This window comes from Phascolarctos cinereus, unplaced genomic scaffold (assembly GCF_003287225.1).
Source record: "Phascolarctos cinereus isolate Bilbo 61053 unplaced genomic scaffold, phaCin_HiC Scaffold_4;HRSCAF=312, whole genome shotgun sequence".
Classification (NCBI taxonomy): domain Eukaryota; kingdom Metazoa; phylum Chordata; class Mammalia; order Diprotodontia; family Phascolarctidae; genus Phascolarctos; species Phascolarctos cinereus.
Genome location: NW_027555847.1, coordinates 726,869,906 through 726,889,607, shown reverse-complemented (window position 1 = coordinate 726,889,607; position 19,702 = coordinate 726,869,906). Strand labels below are relative to the sequence as shown.

The window sequence follows — 19,702 nt, the reverse complement described above, 5'->3', positions numbered from 1 at the left end:
GGATGGAGAACCGAGCCAGGATATTCTGCTCATGTACTAACACCCGAGAGGGGCCTTCACCCATCAGTGAAGTCTCATGAACAGCCTGTGGACCTCAATGTCCTACAGATCCCTAACAGAAGCCCAAAAAGCCTTCTTAGAAGAGCTCAAGAAGGATTTTAATAGTCAAATGAGAGAGGTAGAAGAGTCCTTCAAAAATACAATTGGCCAATTGGAAAAAAAATACACTGAAGAAAACAAGTCCCTAAAAAACACAATTGGCCAATTGAAGAAGGAAGTACAAAAACTAACAGAAGAGTACACTGAAGAAAACAAGTCCGTAAAAAAACAATTGGCCAATTGAAGAAGGAAGTACAAAAATAACAGAAGAAAACAATCTGTTAAAAACTAGAATTGGACAAATGGAAACTAATGTCTCTATGAGAGAGCAAGAATCAGTCAAACAGAAACAAAAAAATGAAAAAATAGATGAAAACATAAAATACCTCATTGGTAAAACAACCTACCTGGAAAATCGATTCAGGAGAGACAATTTAAAAATTATTGGACTACCTGAAAATCATGATGAAAAAAAGAGCCTGGACAGTATCTTTCAGGAAATCATAAAGGAAAACTGCCCTGAAGTCCTAGAACCAGAAGGGAAAATAACCATAGAAAGAATCCGTGATCACCACCTGAAAGAGATCCCAAATTGACAATGCCAAGGAATATAATAGCAAAATTCCAAAATTACCAGATGAAAGAGAAGGTGCTGCAAGCAGCCAGAAAGAAACAATTTAAATATCATGGAACCACAGTCAGGATTACACAGGACCTTGCAGCTTCTACATTAAAAGACCGCAGGGCGTGGAACATGATATTCTGTAAGGCAAAGGAGCTTGGAATGCAGCCAAGGATCAATTACCAGCAAAAATGAGCATCATTTTTCAAGGGAGGAGATGGATATTCAAAATAGGAGACTTCCAAACTTTCCTGATAAAAAGACCAGAGCTCAACAAAAAATTTGATCTTCAAGTACAGGACTCAAGAAGGACTTAAAAAGGTAAATGGGACAGAAAGATACAATATGTTGTTAATAAGGGGGGGGGATGTTTAAACCCCTACAAGGGAATATGACACTTGCAACCCTTGAGAACTGTGTTGTTATTACACCATGTTAAAGGAGTATACATAAAGAGGGTGGATATTAGTTGACTTTGATGTAATGATAAAAAAAAAACTAATCAAGTGGGTTAAATGGATCCAAATAAGTGGATCAATCTGATCTTAGAAAATGTACTGAGAAAGGAGGAGGCAGACAAGGGTAAATTACATTACAGGAAAAGACACAAAATCCTATTACAGCAGAGGGAAAGGGGGGGGGTGAGCATTGTTTGAACTTACTCTCATCAGATTTGGCTCAAGAAGGGCATAACATAATCAGTTAGGTATAGAAATCTAACTTGCCCTATAGGCAGTAGGAGGGAAAAGGGGAAAGAAAAGGGAGGGGGGGGAAAGAAGGGAGGGAAGAAGCAGTAAGAGTAAAGGGGAAGAAAAGGGAAAGGGATAATAAAAGGGAGGCAGGACTGAAGGAGGCGGTGGTCAAAAGCAAAACACTAGTGAAGGGGGGAAAATATGTTTAATAGGAATGTAAATGTAAAGCCTATATCAGATGTGCACCGTCTTGGGTAGGGTGGGGGGAGGAAAGGGGAGAAAAATTTTCAACTCAAAAGCATATGGAAGTGATTGTTGATAAATCAAAATTAAAAAAAAACAGAAGAAGGGATGATATCAAGGAGATATGGAAAGGCTTATCTACACAGAACAAGAAGAAAAATGTTTACTCATATCATTATTATAAAAGTAATTTTGAAGACTTTTCTAAAGTGCTAAAGAAGAACAGTACTGAGACATCAATTTATATAATAACAACATTGTAAAGTCAAACAACTTTGAAAGCTGTAAGAATTGTGATCAGTACAGGGACCATCCATGATTCCAGAGGATCGATGGCATAACATACTATCTACTTTCTGACAAAGGTAATAGAGTTAGTGTGTAGAATGAGGCACGTATTTTTTATGTAGCCAGCAAAGGAATGTATTTTGCTTGGCTCTGCATATTTGTAACATAGAATATATTTTTAAATGTGGTGGAGGATAGGAGGGAGATAATGTATGTGTGTGTGTGTGTATATATATATATATATATATATATATATATTTCCCTTAATTTAATATATAAAGTTTTGGGTGTTGCTACAGATGTGGAATGTTGCATGTACTTTCAGTTCAGGTCACTGTTGTTTATACTTAAAGGTTTAGCTTTTGTACAAGAAGTCTTTTACAGAATGGAAGTAACCTGTAAATGTAATGTAAAAAAATCACCTCAATAAAATCGTTTTAATAATAACAATAATATGTAAAATCAATGCAAGGTAATTTTAGCTATGATCAATCAATCATCTTCTGAACCATAGATAATAAATAAAGGGGATTCTGGATCTGTTATATATATGCCATCATTTGTGTTTCTGTTGGTTTTCCTTAAATGCTTTGTGTTAGAGAAAATCCTATCAGGGAGTTTAAGAAAAATAACTTTTAAAATTAAATTGCATCAGTAAAACTTATTAAAGAAACTCAAGTCTTAGTGAATTATAAAGTCAATATAAGTCAGTGTGATAGAGCAGCCAAAAAAAAAAAAGTGAAGTCTTAGGCTATGTCAAATGAGTTATGTTGTCTGGAACTGAGGATGTGATAGTCTCACCCTCCACTGCCCTAGTTGGAACACCTCGAGGGCATTTTATGCACGGCTGAGCACCATATTGTTTAAAGGACTTTGAAAAATATGAGTGTGCTCAGATTAGGGCAATCAGAGGGGTGAAGGTTCTCAATTTTATTCCATATTATGGATCAATTGCTGCCACTATGAATGTTTAACATGGATAAGAGATTTAGGGTAGGACATGGTAACTGTCTTCAAGTGTTTGGAGATCTGTCACTTGGAAGAAGGTTTAAAGTTTTGCTTGGTAGGGGTTGGGGGGAGAAAACAAGTATTAATAAACTCTTGTAGGACTTAAACCCAGTCATTCTTTAGGACTGTTAGATTCCAATTTTTTCTTTCTTTTTTTTGGGGGGGAATTTATTTAGTATTTTATTTTTCCACAATTACATGTAAAAACCATTTTAAACATTTGTTTTTAAAACTTTGAGTTCCAAATTTTCTCCCTTCCTCCTTCCCCCTCACCTCATTGAGAAAACAATCAATTGGATATAGCTTATACATGTTTAGTCATGCAAAACATATTTCCATATTAACCATACTGTGAAAGAAAACATAGACCAAAAAAAACCCCCAAGAGAAATAAAGTAGAAAAAAAAATGTTTCAATCTGTATTCAGACACCCATCACTTCTGTCTCTGGAGATGGATAGCATTTTTCGTCGTAAGTCCTTCAGAATTGTCTTGAATCATTGCATTGCTGAGAATAGCTAAGTCATTCATAGCTGATCATCTACAATATTACTGTTACTTTGTAGACAGTACATTTTACTTTGCATCAGCTCATGCAAGTCTTTCCAGGTTTTTCTGAAAGCATACTGCTCATCATTTATTATAGCACAATAGTATTCCATCACAATTACATAGTACAGTTTGTTCAGCCATTCCCCAATTGATGAGCATCTTCCCAATTTCCAACTCCCTGACACCAGAAAAGAGCTGCTATAAATATTTTTGTGTATATATAGGTCATTTTCCATTTTGTTTTTTATCTCTTTTTGAATACAGACTTAGTAGTGGCACTGATAGGTCAAAGGGTGTGCATGGTTTTATTGTTCTTTGGGATAGTTCCAAATTGCTCTAAATAATGGTTGAATCAATTCACAATTCCACCAATGGTGCATTAATGTCTCATTTTTTCTCCCACATTCCCCCCAACTCCTTTTCTTTCTTATTAGCCTGTCTAATAGGTATGAGGTAGTAGTACCTCAGAATTGTTTCAATTTGCATTCCTCCAATCAATACTGATTTAGAACACCTCATATGGCTATAGATAGTTTTGATCACTTCATCTGAAAACTGCCTGTTCATATCCTTTGACCACTTATCATTTGAGGAATGGCTCTTATTTTCATATTGATTCAGTTCTCTACATATTTGAGAAATGAGGCCCTTATCAGAGAAACTTGCTTCAAAAATTTTTTTTCACACTTATGATTGTTAAATGTATCTCCCTCCATCCTATTCCCCACTCCCACCCTCACCCTGGTTATTCTATTCTCTCTCTCCTTTCACCCTGTCCTTCTGTCTATGTATAATTCTAACTGCCCTAATAATATGAAAGTTCTTATGACTTACATATATCATCCCATGTAGGAATGTAAACAATTTAACACTATTAAGTCCATTATGATTTCCCTTTCCTGTCTACCTTTTTATGCTTCTCTTGAGTCTTATATTTGAAAATCAGATTTTCTGTACAGCTCTGGTCTTTTCATCAGGAATGCTTGAAAGTCTTGTATTTCACTGAATATCTATTTTTTGTCCCTAAAGGCTTATACTCAGTTTTGCTGGGTAGGTGATTCTTGGTTATAATCCTAACTTCTTTGCCCTCCAGAATATTATATCCAAGCCCTCTGACCCTTTAATATAGAAGCTGCTAAATCTTGTGTTGTTTCTTTCTTGTTACTTGAATTGTTTCTTTCTGGGGGCTTGCAATATTCTCTCCTATACTTAGGAGCTTGGGAATTTGGCTATAATATTCCTGGGAATTTTGGGTTCTCTTTCAGGAGGTAATTGGTGAATTCTTTCAACTTCTATTTTACTGTCTGGTTCTAGAATATGAGGGCAGTATTCCTTGATAATTTCTTGAAAGATGATGTCCAGGCTCTTTTTTCTGATCATGGCTTTCAGGTAGTTCAATAGTTTTAAAATTATCTCTGCTGGATATATTTTCCAGGTCAGTTCTTTTTCCAATAAGATATTTATTTCATATTGTCTTCTATTTTTTCCATTCTTTTGGTCTTGTTTAATTGTTTCTTGATTTCTCATAAAGTCATTACCTTCCATTTGCTCAATTCTAATTTTTAAGGAATTATTTTCCTTAGTGAGCTTTTGTACCTTCTTTTCCATTTGGCCAATTCATTGACTTTTTGTATCTCTTTTTGTACCATTTGGTCTAGTCTGTTTTTTAAGGTGTTATTTTCTTCATTTGTGTGTGTGTGTGTGTGTGTGTGTGTGTGTGTGTGTGTGTGTGTCCTTTACTAACCTGTTGAATCTTTTTTTGTGATGTTCTTGCATCATTCTCATTTGTCTTCCCAATGTTTCTCTTACTTGCTTTTCAAAATCCTTTTTGAAGAGCACTGGCCCTGGATTCAGAAGGACCTGAGTTCAAATCTGGCCTCAGACACATAACACTTACTAGCTGTGTGATCCTGGGCAAGTCACTTAACCCCATTGCCTAGCCAAAAAAAAAAAAATCTTTTTTGAGCTCTTCCATGGCCCAACACTAGTTCATATTTTTCTTGGAGGCTTTGGATATTGAAGTTTTGACTTTGCTGTCTTCTTCTGAGTGTGTTTTGATCTTTCTTGTCACCACTGTAACTTTCTGTGGTCAGAATTTTTTTTTTCTATTTGGTCATTTTTCCAGTCTATTTCTTGACTTTTAACTCTTTGCCAAAGTGGGGCTTTGCTTCCAGGGTGGAGGGTGCACTGTCCCAAGCTTCAGGGGTTTTGTGCAGCTGTTTTCAGAGATACTTCTAGGGACCTGTAAGTTTTCAGTTCTACCAAGGTGGTATGATCTAAGGAGAGGTGTGTTTACTACTCTTCTGACCTGTGCTCTGGTCTGTAAGTAACCACACTCTTTTCTGCCCTGGAAGTGTGAGGAGGGTCCCTCCTCCACTGTGATAGCAAGCTCTGCTGTGCTAGTGCTCCTTCTTGCCATAGGATTGCCATCCAGGACTGAGACCCAGATCTGAGTATAGGCAAAGCAACAGAGTCCTGTCCCCAGTGTCAGCAAAGAGACCCCTGTAATCTCCTTCTGACTGGTTGCTTGACCCCCTTTCTGTCTGTGGGCTGAGAGCCTCCAGAAGCAACCATGGTCACTGCTGATTCAGTGGCTCCCAAGGCATACTCCTGGTTTGCTTGGGCCTGATCTGTGCTGGTGGGACCTGGGCTGGACTGTGCTCCACTATCACCCCAGTGTGACAGATCTTTTCTGCCAGGTTTCTGAGTTGCCTTTTGCTGGCAAATTATTTCACCCTATCCTTTTGTGGGTTTTTTTCAGGAATTATTTTATGGCATTATTTATAGGGAGGGATTTTGGGAGAGATATTTTGGCATTGGGAGGGATATATTGGGAGGGATTTTGGAGAGAACTCAGGCAAACCCCTGCCTTTTCTCCGCCAGCTTGGCTGTGCCTCTCCAATTAATTTTTAATTTTTTCTTCAAAAGTCCTCTATTAAGTACAATTTTTTTATTGCATCATGTAAGAGATTGCATTATGCAATTATATATTATGAGATGTAGCTGGTATTTCTGAGTTTTGTGTTTTTGTTGCATTTTTGAGCATTTTATTCCCTAATATATGGTCAATTTTTGTGGTGGTATATCCTTTTCTATTCCTGTTCAATATTCTACAGTGTCCTATTGTATCTAACTTTTCTTAAATTCTATTCATGTCCTTCACTTTTTTTGGGGGGGTAAAATTTATCTATGTCTAACTAATTTAATTTGTCCTTTAAGAACTAAGATGATATCCATTGGGTGCATATATTTAGTATTGCTATTCATTGTCTTTGGTACCTCAGAGCAAGTTGGAGTTTCCCTGTTTCTTTTAATTAGATGTATTTTTTGCTGTTATTTTTCCCTTAGATCATAATTGCCACCTGACTTTTTTACTTTGGATATGGCAGAATAGATTCTACTCTATCCCCTCATTTTAATTTTGTGTATCTACTTCAATTGAGTTTCTTGTAGACATGTTATTGGATTCTGGTTTCTAATGCTGTCCTTTTCTGTTTTTATGGAAGTTCATTCCATGTGTTCTCAGTAATGATTGCTATGTATTACCCTCCATCCTATTTTCTTATACTTTTTGTCTTTTTTTTTTCCTATATCTTCTTTAAGTGACTGTTTTGGTTATGACTAATTCTGCTCTTAATTTGCCCACCTCCTTTCCTTCTGTTTTCTTATGGGGTGAAATGTATTTTCTGTATAAAACTATGTTTGTGTATATGTATTCTTCCCTCCTTTGAGGTCAGATAAGTGAAGTTCAAATGTCACCTGTTCCCCTCCAATCACTCCATTTTGTTGTATAAATTTCTACTTTCACACCTTATTTATGTGAAATAAATTTCCCCATTTTCTCTCTTCCTTCCTCTAGTCAATAAACATTTATTAAGTGCTATGTGCCAGGCACTGTGCTAGGTGCTGAAATGCAAATACAAAATAATCCAATCCACCTTGCCCTGAAGGAGCTTACAATCTAATGGGGAAAGAAAACACAAAAAGCTAAAAAGCAAGGAGGGGGGATAGAGGAAAAGGTACCCAAGATGGCACCATGGTGAAATCCCAAAGTAGTGCAAATAGGTAAGAAATGAGATATCCCAGGTGAGCTCCCTCCTTAGATGGAGATTTTGGAGTTCAAGGGCCTACTCTCCAAACAGAAGGGCAGAGAGAAATGATGAAGTGGAGTACCACGGCTGGTGGAATTTTGCAGGATGATTTCCCAGTAATGAGCTTCCTGGACCATGGTGAAGTCAGAGAAGTCTGAGTAGTGCATTCTTCCTCTCCTTTTCTCCTCTCCCTCTGTATTCCTCTTGCACACCCTTTCCATTCTAAGATCATCAAAACCTAACAGAAGCACTCATAGACCCTAAGTCGAATTATACTCCCTCTTTGGGGTTACTTGTATCATCTCTCCATAGAAGAATGTAAATAGTCTAACTTTAGTCCATTATGATTACACAGTCCATGTCTATTTTTTATGCTTCTCTTGACTTAGCATTTGCAGGTCAGATTTTCTACTCAGATACAGGATAAGTAGTTCTTGGATATAAGCCTAGATTGTTTGCCTTCTGGAATATCATATTCCATGTTCTTCCTGGTGGCTGCTAAAGTATGATCCTGACTGTGGTTCCATGGTACTTGAATTATTTCTTTGTGGATGCTTGCATTTTTTTTTTAACCTGGGAGCTCTGGATTTTAGCTACAATATTCCTAGGAGTTTTCATTTTGGGTCTTCTTTTAGTAGGGGACCAGTGGATTCTATTTCCATTTTACCCTCTGATTCTAAGAGCTCTGGGTAGTTTTAAGATTTCCTGAAACATGGTATCAAGGGTTTTTTAGTCATTGTGTGTAGGTAGTCCAATAATTGTAGGTGACTTCCAGGCCATTTATTTTTGCTATAAGATACCTCATATTTTTTTCCCTATTTTTTCAGTCTTTTCATAGTTTACTATTTCCTGATGTTTCACAGAGACATTAGCTTTAATTTGGCCAATACGGTTTCCCTAAGCCTCCCTGAACTGGAAAAAAATGACTCATTAATTAACTGTTTCTTGCATTTTTATAAAATGAGAATTTAGTCCAGTGCATTTTTTAGATCATTGTGGAGGCTGAGTGGGTGCACTAATCTGTACTTCTTCCTGTTACTCCAAACACTTGGCTCCACCCCCTGAATCTTCTAATGTTGAAAAAGTTCTGTCTTCCTGGAAAATACCTTTTAACATCCATTCATTAACCACTTTTCTCCCTTGCATGAATTTACTGGTGCCAATTAACAGGTTTTCTGAAGAAAACAATCTTTCCACATTCATTGCATTTATGCAGTTTTCTGTCCTGTATGAATATTTTGATGTTGAATAAGATGAGTTATAGCAAAAGGCCTTCCCACATTCATTGCTTTTATAAGTTTTTTCTGTGGTATGAACCCTACGATCTATATAGTTGGATCTGTTTTCTGACCAAAGGCATTCCCACATTAACAGCACTCACAAGGTCTCTCTTGCATGAATTCCATACTAATGCATAAAAGCTGTCCTCTGACAGACAGCTTTCAACATATGTTTTCCTCAAGTATGAATTCTCTGGTGCTAAGATTAATGCTCTGGACAAAGATCTTCCCATATTCATTACATACATAAAGTTTCTATCAAGTATGAATTCTATGATATGTAATAAGCATTGTCTTTTAAATGAAGGTCTTCCTATCTTAACTGTATTCATAAAGTTTCTCTCCAGCATGTATTCTCTGGTGTTGAATAAGTTCAGGAGACCAGAGAAAAGTCTTTCCACATTCATTATATTCAGAAAGTTTCTCTCCAGTATGAATTCTCTGATGTCTTCTAAGGTATGAATTCTGGCTGAAGGTCTTTCCACATTCATTGCACTCATAAGGTTTCTCTCCAGTGTGTGTTCTCTGGTGCTGAGTAAGATCTGCTCTCTTACAGAAGGCCTTCCCACATTCATTACATTCATATGGTTTCTCTCCAGTATGAATTCTCTGGTGATGACTAAGATTAGAACTGCAGACAAAGGCCCTGCCACATTCATTGCACACATAAGGTTTCTCTCTAGTATGGATTCTCTGATGGTCAATAAGGTGTGATTTACAGCGGAAGGCCTTACCACATTCATTGCACTTATAAGGTTTTTCTCCAGTATGTGTTCTTTGGTGCTGACTAAGATTAGTGCTTCGGACAAAGGCCTTCCCACATTCAGTACATTCATAAGGTTTCTCTCCAGTGTGAATTCTTTGATGAACTATAAGGTATGAATTTTGGCGAAAGGCTTTCCCACATTCAGTGCATTCATAAGGTTTTCCTCCAGTATGTGTTCTCTGGTGTCGAGTAAGTCCTGTGGACCGGAGAAAGGCCTTTCCACATTCACTACATTCATAAGGTTTCTCACCTGTATGAATTCTCTGATGTCTTCGAAGGTATGAATTCTGCTGGAAAGCCTTTCCACAATCACTGCATTCGTAAGATTTTCTTCCAGCATGTTTTCTCTGGTGCTGCGTAAGTTCGGTGGCCCGGAGGAAAGCCTTCCCACATTCACTGCATATATGAGGTTTCTCTCTAGAATGAGTTCTTTGATGCTCAGTAAGGTGTGAATTACAGTGGAAGGCCTTCCCACATTCATTGCATTTATATATTTTCTCTCCAGTATGAAGTCTCTGATGTTTTTGAAAACATGAAGTCCGGCGAAAGACCTTCCCACATTCATTGCATTCATGAGATTTTTCTCCAATATGTATTCTCTGGTGTCGAATAATTTCATAGCCCCTTAGGAAGGCCTTCCCACATTCATTACATACAAAAGGTTTCTCACCAGTATGAATTCTTTGATGTTCAGTAAGCTGTGACCTCCAGTGAAAGGCCCTCCCACATTCATTGCATTTATAAGGTTTCTCTCCACTATGAATTTTCTGATGTTTCCTAAGATATGAATTCTTCTGGAAGGCCTTTCTGCATTCAGTGCATTCATAAATCTTTTCTCCTCTGTGAATTCTCTGGTGCGGAGTAAGTTCAGTGTCCTGGAGGAAAGTCTTCCCAAATTCATTACAATTGGAAAATTTCTCTCCAGTATGTACTTTATGTTTTTCAGTACAGTCAAGATTATAGCTAAAGGATTTCTGACATTTATCGTCATTAGAAAATATTTTCTTTAAACAACTTCTATATTGTTTTACATTTGAATATTTTTTGAAGCTCTTTCTTTGTCTATTATATTTATGAAGAAGATTCTTTCCTACAAAAAATCGCTTCTGTGGCTGTAGAATAGAACTTTTGTCATTTTTATATTCATGGACACTCACTTCACTGCGGGACTTCCTTTTAGTGATTTTTATTCGTCTTAAATGTTGATCCTCCTTGCTCTCCTCCTCCTTTAACCTTGGATAACAATCCCAGCCTCCCCCCAACATCACGACCCAAGGAGCATCCCTCAAGAGTCTTTTTCTGGATGATTCTTCCACAGCAAGGCCAGACTCTAGAGGTGACTCTTGGACTTGAGGTCTAGTGTCTGAATCTGAAAGAAATAAAAACAGTAAATAACCTCTTTTCCCTAGATGAATCTGCTTTTTAAAATTTCTTCCTGCTTCCTTAATTTTCTTGATATTATTAGTAACAAAGCTGTAGTCAATGGTTATATTTATTCAGTCTAATTTACTCATTATCAATTCTTAGGAGTTACATATTTTTCTGTATTCCTATTTATCATTCCTTATGGCAAGATAATATTTTATTACATTGCTATGCCACAATTTATCTAGATAATCCCTACTATAACCAGCACAGGAGAACAAAGTAGCCAGGAAAATTTCTGCAGCAAAGTCTTAAGACTTTCATGCTTAGAGTAGAGTCCTAATAATGTAATTACAGGGTAAAAGAAAATGAAGGGTTTTAAAGCTCTTTTATTTTGCTTTCAAAAAACATTGCATCAAGTGACAGCTCTACCAAAAGTATAAACTCATCCTGGGTTTCCAACATTTCAAATGATTATATTAAAAAATCTATATATGCTAATTTGGGGGATACAAAAAAAGTATTTCTCAGAGTTTTTTTAATTTGTAGTTCCCTGATAAATGAACACTTTTGCATTAGATTACTGATGGGTTCTGGTGTCTTCTTTTTGTCAAGAAATGCCTGTTCAGGCAGAGCCAATGTGGTGGAAAAAAGGCAGGAATTTGCCTGAGCTCTCCCTACAACCTCTCCAAAGACTTTAAATAAGGCCCTAAAAGAAGCAGGGGAGCAGCAGAACCCATAAAAGGATAAGGTGAAACAATTTTCCAGCTCAAGACAACTTAGAAGTTTGGCAGGAAAGGTCTGTCACACTGGGGTGACAGTGGCGCACAGTCCAGCCCAGACTCTGCCAACTCAGATCAGGCCCAAGCAAACCAGGTACATGCCTTGGGAGCCACTGAATCAGCAGTGGGCATGGCTGCTTCCAGAGCTCTCAGCCCACAGACAGAAAGGGGGATCACGCAGCTGGTCAGAATGAGATTACAGGGGTCTCTTTGCTGGCAATGGGGACAGGACTCTTGCTTTGCCCATACTCAGATCTGGGTCTCAGTCCTGGGTGGCAATCCCATGGCAAGGAGGAGCACTAGCACAGCAGAGCTTGCTATCACAGTGGAGGAGGGACCCTCCTCACACTTCCAGGGCAGAAAAGAGTGCGTGTGTGTGTGTATGTCTGTGTATGTCTGTGTGTGTGGTTGCTTACAGACCAGAGCACAGGTCAGAAGAGTAGTAAACACACCTCTCCTTAGATCACACCACCTTGGAAGAACTGAAAACTTACAGGTCCCTAGAAGTATCTCTGAAAACAGCTGCACAAAACCCCTGAAGCTTGGGACAGTGCACCGTCTACCCTGGAAGCAGAGCCCCACTTTAGCAGAGAGTTAAAAAGTCAAGAAATAGACTGGAAAAATGACCAAATAGAAAAAAAATTCTGACCACAGAAAGTTACTATGATGACAAGAAAGATGAAAACACACACTCAGAAGAAGCCAGCAAAGTCAAAACTCCAACATCCAAAGCCTCGAAGAATATACAGTGGGCTCAGGCCATAGAAGAGATCAGAAAGGATTTTAGAAATCAAGTAATGCAGATAGAAAAACATCTGGAAGAGAAATAAGAGTAAGGCAAGAAAATCATGAAAAAAGAATCAACAGGTTAATAAAGGAGACACAAAAAAACCTGAAGAAAATAATACCTTAAAAAGCAGACTAGGCCAAATGGTAGAGAGGTATAAAAAGCCAATGTGGAGAAGAATGCCTTGAAAAGCAGAATTAACTAAATGGAAAAAGATATAATTCCTAAAAATTAGAATTGAGCCAGTGGAAGCTAATGACTCTGTGAGACACCAAGAAACAATTAAGCAAGACCAAAAGAATAAGAAATAGAAGACAATATGAAATAAATATCTTATTGGAAAAAGACTGACCTGGAAAATAGATCAGGAGAGACAATTTTAAAAATACTGGACTAACTGAAAGCCACGATCAAAAAAAGAGCCTTTTAAGAAATTATCAGGGAGCCACACGGTAAAACAGAAACTGAAAAACTCCACCAATCATCTCCTGAAAGAGATCCCAAGACGAAAACTCCCAGGAATACTATAGCCAAATTCTAGAGCTCCCAGGTGAAGGAGAAAATACTAGAAGCAGTCAAAAATAAACAATTCAAGTACAATGGAGCCACAGTCAGGATAACCCAAGATTTAGCAGCTTCTATGTTAAAGGACTGGATGGCTTAGAATATGATATTCTGGAGGGCAAAGGAACTAGGATTACAACCAAGAATCACCTATCTAGCAAATGTGAATAAAATCCTTCAGAGAGAAAAAATGGATATTCAATGAAATAGAGGACTTTCAAACATTCCTGGTGAAAAGACCAGAGCTGTATACAAAATCTGACTTTCAAATACAAGATTCAAGAGAAGCATAAAAGGGTAAACAGAAAAGGGAAATCATAAGGGACTTTTTAAGGTTAAGCTGTTTACATCTCTACATGGGAAGATAATACTTCTAACTCATAAGAACTTTCTCATTATTAGAGTAGTTAGAAGGAGTATATATTGACAGAGGGCACAAGTTTGAGGCCAATATAATTGGGATGGTATATAAAAAACAAAAGTAAGGGGTGAGAAGGAGGAATGCACTAGGACAAAGGGAAAGGGAGAGGTAGAATGGGGTAAATTATCTGACATAAAAGAGGCAAGAAAGAGCTTTTACAGTGGAGGGGAAAGGGGAAGTTCTGGGGGAGTGAATGAACCTTACTCTCATTAGAATTGGCTCGGAGGGCATAACATACACACTCAATTGGGTATAGAAATCTATCTTACCCTATAGGAAAGTAGGAGGGAAAGTGGATAAGAGAAGGGAGGAGGGTGAGAGAAGAAGAGGGCAGATTGGGGGAGGTGGTAGTCAGAAGCAAAACACTTTTGAGGTCAGACAGGGTGAGAGGAGAGAGAGAATAGAATAAATGGAGGGGGGAGTGAGAAATAGGATGGAAGGAAATATAGTTAGCAATCATAACTGTTTCTCTGATAAGGGCTTCATCTCTAAAATATATAGAGAAATGAGTCAAATTTACAAAAAATAAGAGACATTCTCTAAATAATAAAATATATGGTCAGTTTTCAGATGAAATAATCAATGCTATCTATATCCATATGAAAAAATGCTCTAAATCACTACTGATTGGAGAAATGCACATTAAAGTAATTGAGGTAAAACCTCATACCTATTAGATTGGTTAATGGGACAGAAAAGAAAAATGTCAAATGTTGGAGGGGATATGGGAAAATTGAAACACTAATGCACTGTTGGTGGATTTGTGAATTGCTTCAACCATTATGTAGAGCAATTTGGAACTATGACCAAATATTTATAGCAGCTCTTTTCTCGTGGCAAAGAATTGGAAATTGGGGAATGGCTGAACAATTTCTGATATACGATTGTGATAACATATTACTATGCTATAAGAAATGATGAGCCAGATGCTCTCAGAAAAACCTGGAAAGACTTATATGAACTGCTGCAAAGTGAAGTGAGCAGAACCAGAGGACACTGTAGAAAGTGTAAGATGATCACCTATGAATGACTTAACTATTCTCAGCAATACAATGAGCCAAGACAACTCTGAAGGATTTATGATGAAAAAATGCTATCCATCTATGAACAGACAGTTCTCAGATGAAGAAATTAAAGCCATCTATAGTCATATGGAAAAATGCTCTAAATCATTATTGATTAGAGAAATGCAAATCAAAACAACTCTGAGGTACCACATCACACCTATCAGATTGGCCAACATGACAAAACAGGAAAATGATAAATGTTGGAGAAGATGTGGGAAAATTGGAACACTAATACATTGTTGGTGGAGTTGTGAAATGATCCAGCCACTTTGGAGAACAATTTGGAACTATGCCTAAAGGGCTACAAAAATGTGCATACCCTTTGATCCAGCAATAGCACTTCTAGGGCTATATCCCAAAGAGATCAAACAAATGGGAAAAGGACCCACATGTACAAAAATATTCATAGCAGCACTTTTTGTGGTGGCAAAGAATTGGAAATTGAGAGGACGCCCATCAACTGGGGAATGGCTGAACAAGTTGTGGTATATGAATGTAATGGAATACTATTGTGGTATAAGAAATGATGAACACTCTGACTTCAGAAAAACCTGGAAAGACTTGTATGGTCTGATGCTGAGTGAAGTGAGCAGAACCAAGAGGACTCTGTACACAATAACAGCCATGTTATGCAATAACTAAGATTGTTAAAATGAATCCTTCTCAGCATTATGAGGATCTAAGACATCTCCAGAGGCCTCAGGATAGAAAATGCTGTCCTCATCCAAAGAAAGAACTATGGAAGCCAAATTGCTATCACTTATTTTTACCTTCTGTTGAGTTTTGTTTCATCTTTCTGATGGTTCCTCCTATTGGTTTTAATTTTTACTTACAACTTCACTAATGTGAAAATATGTTTAATAGGAATGTAAAGGCAAAGCCTATATCAGATTGTGTGCCGTCTTGGGGAGGGTGGGGGGTAGGAAGGGGGAGAAAAATTTTCAACTCAAAAGCATATGGAAGTGATTGTTGATAAATCAAAATAAATTAATAAAAAAAAATGCTATCCATCCCCAGAGAAAGAAATGATGGAGTCTGACTAGAGATAGAAGCATACTTTTTTTAAATTGTATTTTTCTTGGTTTTTTTTTTTTTGGTCTGTTTTCTTTTCCATCACTAATATGGAAATGTTTTGCATGACCATGTATATAACCTATATCAAATTATATGCCTTTTCAATGGGGTGGTGAGGAGAAGGGAGAAAATTTGGAACTCAAAGTTTTAAAAATGAATGTTGAAAAGTAAGTTTACATGTAATTGGGGGGAAATAAAGCAGAAAATTTTAAAAAAAAAAGAAAAAAGAAATGCCAGATCTACTGGTGACTGGATTGTAGCCTGATTTATTTACGTCTACTTATTACCTGGGGTCTTGAAGGTCTATTCAAAGGGCTTTATAGTGAAAAGTAAAAGGGGGCTATCCATCAAAATCTACTTCAGCATTAGACTGCAGGTCTAACTGGACACATGTCTAATTCTTTACCACATCTCAAAAAGCAGCCTGAGCACCTCGGAACCAGATCTGTCTTCTGAGCTAATAAAGAAAAAGGGGAAATGGTAGTCATGCTGGGACACCTGTTTCCCCTTCAGCTCTTCCTCTGGCACCAACTGATAAGAACATGTCTCTTTTGGAAGCTGCTTATTTGAAAGAGCAAGTGATGGGGAAGGAGGGATGCCTCAGAAGTCAATCCTAGCCCTGTTCCCTTCCAGGAAGAGTGAGAAGTCTGGTTGGACCATAAGTGAGTACAAGAGGCACCCGAAAGTTGGTCTGGTTTGAGCTCCTAATGAGTATGGGCGACGGGTAGCTGGGCAGATAAAGGGTTAAAAAGATTGGTTCATGTGACCTGCAAATCTCCAGACTTGGAACTCAACCCCATTACACTTCTGGAGTGCTGCGAGTTGGATGTCAACTCTTTGGGAGTATGATGTGTGAATACACAGTAGCAGGTACAAAAGAGTTCATAAAGCTTTAATGATGTTACTGTTAGGGGTGTACCCTAAGGAGAGCACTGAAAGCAGATGAGGACCACTTTATACAAATACAGTCAACTTCAAAACTATAATTTGTAATACCAGAAAGCTAAGAATAAGCCTGTGGTCCAATGTCTGGGTCACACGTAGCTGGACAAAGTCTGGCATGTGACAATATCATCTGACCTTCATAATTGTGTTTTCCAACTAAATTAAATGGAATAAGAGGAGAAGTATGGGGAGAAGGATGACATCGTAAGAAATACAAGATCAGAAACCATACAATGACTACACATGGAAAAAAAATAAGCAACAGAATACTAAAACTAGGGCACAGAGACAGATATCACAAGGGGATGCAAAGGAAAAGAGGACACGTTTCTTATCATTTCCTTCAAGTTAACATTCAGAAGAGCGAAAGAATTGATCTCAGGAGCAGCAAGATAGGCAGTGCTGAATACGTCCTGAGGTCTAGATGAAGAGTTTTCAACAATCATAACACACCTAAGGTTTCTCCAAAACAAACTGATATTGAGTCCAGTGATTTCTCAGGACAAAACACTAGATTCAACCATTTTATTCTCATAAACTTTCTCTCCAAAGTCTTGAGTCTGATGCCAAATAATATACTTTTTTAAGGAAGAAATTCCCAGATTAATTATGTTTTCTGAAGTTTCTGGCCAGCATCTCTCACTTCACATCAGCAGAAAACAAAGGCATTTCCTCCCTCCACTTGCCTTCCACACAACTATTTCTTGCACGGGACTGGAGCTGAAAGCTCTTTTTCTGTGGATCCCATTTATGGAGACTCTATTCTACGGATAACTTCAGGATGGTACATTCAGAATTGGATGGGACTTGGAGGCAGGAAGCACAATGCCACGACGGCACTCAAGTCCAGAATCACAGGGGTAAGGCGCGTGAGGTGCAGTTAGAATACACCTGTGTATACATTGCCCTATGGAGCCGTCAATCTGTTTTACGGCAATTCTTCAAAGCTTCTGCTCCCTGCAGCGTATGCCCGGGCACTCACTTTGGTGGGAGGACTTCTGTTGGTGATTTTGACGTTTCTCCGATGTTTCTCCACCTTGCTCTCTAACCTGGCATCAACTAGGCTTCCCCAAACTTACAGATAAAAGGACTAATCTCTTACAAATCTTCATTGGGATGGCTCGGATATTAAAATGTCCAGCTAGGTTGTCTGGGCCTAGTCTCTCACTCAAGAGAAAAACAGAAAATGCCCTAGTCACCCTGCTGCACGTCTTAGACTAGGCTGGTAGTGAGTGTGTTTGCCCTTCCTGGAGATCTTCTGGTAGAGAGCCTAGGGTATGGGTTGGCCCAGGTGGGGATCAGGTCCTCTTCTGCTCTGAGATTCAAGGATCTATGATAAAGCAATGACTGAAGAATGGAAGAAAGCAAAGAACCATCCCCTAGTGAGCTTTCTGTGAGACCAGAGGGACAAGAAAAGTCAGCTACTTGAGGGACTGAGAGGAAGATGTGGTGCTATATAGGCGCTCATGACAGACAACCTCAGCTGTTTTTTTGCAGGTGTAGAGAAATGGAAAACAGGTCCCCATCTACACATATACACCAGCAATGACTCTCTGAGCTGTTGCATAACACAACTCAATCAGCTGGTTTTCACTCACTCACCTGGATGCCTGCTTCTTGGAAATCGACCTTCAGGTCTCCAAGGTGCCTCCCCTTGCTCCAACTGAGAGATCACATCTGGCTTGGCAACCACAAAGCCTGGTCAATGGAAACAGCACAGTGGGTAGGCGGAGAGAGAGAGAGACACCTCAGTCCTAGCCCCCCCGACCCCTTGCAAGAACAGCTGGAATGCAGGATTGTCCAAAGGGGAGTGCAAGACACATCTGAAGGATGTTCTGGTTGGTGTTCTAAGGAAACATGGGGAAATGGAGCACATGTAGGTTTGGGCTCAGAAAGAAAATTGGTTCATGTAACACACCTCCTGCTAAGATGATCTGGAACCTTCCTGTCTTCAAAGACCTGCACTGGGAATTTAGGGAGAAACTCTGGTCTGAGAGTACAGAGACAATGAGGTACAAGACAATGAAACGGTCAGTTTCCAGTTTTGCAAACACAGAACCGTATGGCGGACAACAGCTATGTTGAGGATCCCATCTCTTGGCTGTAAAAACATTCTTCGGCCTCTTCTGTTTTCTGAAGCCAAAGAATCACAGCTAAACAGTAGAGCATCCCCCAGCATATCCTAAGGGAAGCCACAATTACCCTTCAATGGGCAGATCCTGAGTCCCAGGGGAGCCTCCTTACCCAGGCTGACCAGGTTCCTGTAGTTCTCCAGCATCACCTCCTGGTACAGCTCCTTCTGGGAGGTGTCCAGGTAGCCCCACTCCTCCCAGGTGAAGTCCACAGCCACATCCTTGAATGTCACTGATTCCTGAAATAGTCATTCATTCATTCATTCATTCAATAAACAGAAGGGCCTCCCCCGGCACCATCATCTGATGAACCTTGGGGGAGGGATGGAATATGCAGGAATCATCAAAGACTGAGTCTCCCTGTTCAGCCCCCAGCGGGCTCAAAGCCAAACATTCATTTCATCCCTCCTAACTTATTGAGCTTATAGTATTTTCTGAAAATAGGTTAAAAAAAATATTGTAACATGCCACGAGCCTCGAATGTTATGATAAATGAAGGCCCCAAGGTCAGAAGAACCGGACCATGGCCAGAATGGTCCCTTTCCTTCTCAGGGCTTTGTCTGATCACGGCCCCATGGTTTAGAGCTGGCTGGGACCCAGGAGGTCACCCATCACAGGAGGGCTTCCGAGACTCGCCAAGGTCAATGGGTGGCTGGGCTGGGATTCAAACCAAGATCTGTGAGCGTATGGCCTGGCACACCATAGGCGCTTAAGCAATGTGCATGTAAGTATGGGATGGAGTCAGTGGCTGCACTTGGGGAGGAGGAGGGTCCCACTCACCTGGGGGGCCATGGCTTCCTCTCTGCTCTTCTGCCCCTAGGGCCAGGCAGGGTCCTCTCCTGGGGAGGAGAAGGAAGCTGTGAGAGGTGGGGGGGGGGAAGTGAAGGCCGTGCTTCTGGAGGATGGCCCGGCAGAGGCAAAGGCA

General features: G+C 39.1%; 1 protein-coding gene across 1 annotated transcript; it reads right to left on the bottom strand.

Moving 5' to 3' along the window:
* Positions 1-7,364: 7,364 nt before the first annotated feature.
* LOC110202526 (uncharacterized) lies at positions 7,365-19,052 on the bottom strand. The gene is given in 3 exon segments (XM_020978729.2): positions 7,365-11,009; positions 18,248-18,343; positions 18,890-19,052. Coding segments are annotated over 3 exon segments (2,061 nt in total). The 5' UTR covers positions 19,038-19,052; the 3' UTR covers positions 7,365-9,192.
* Positions 19,053-19,702: the final 650 nt, after the last annotated feature.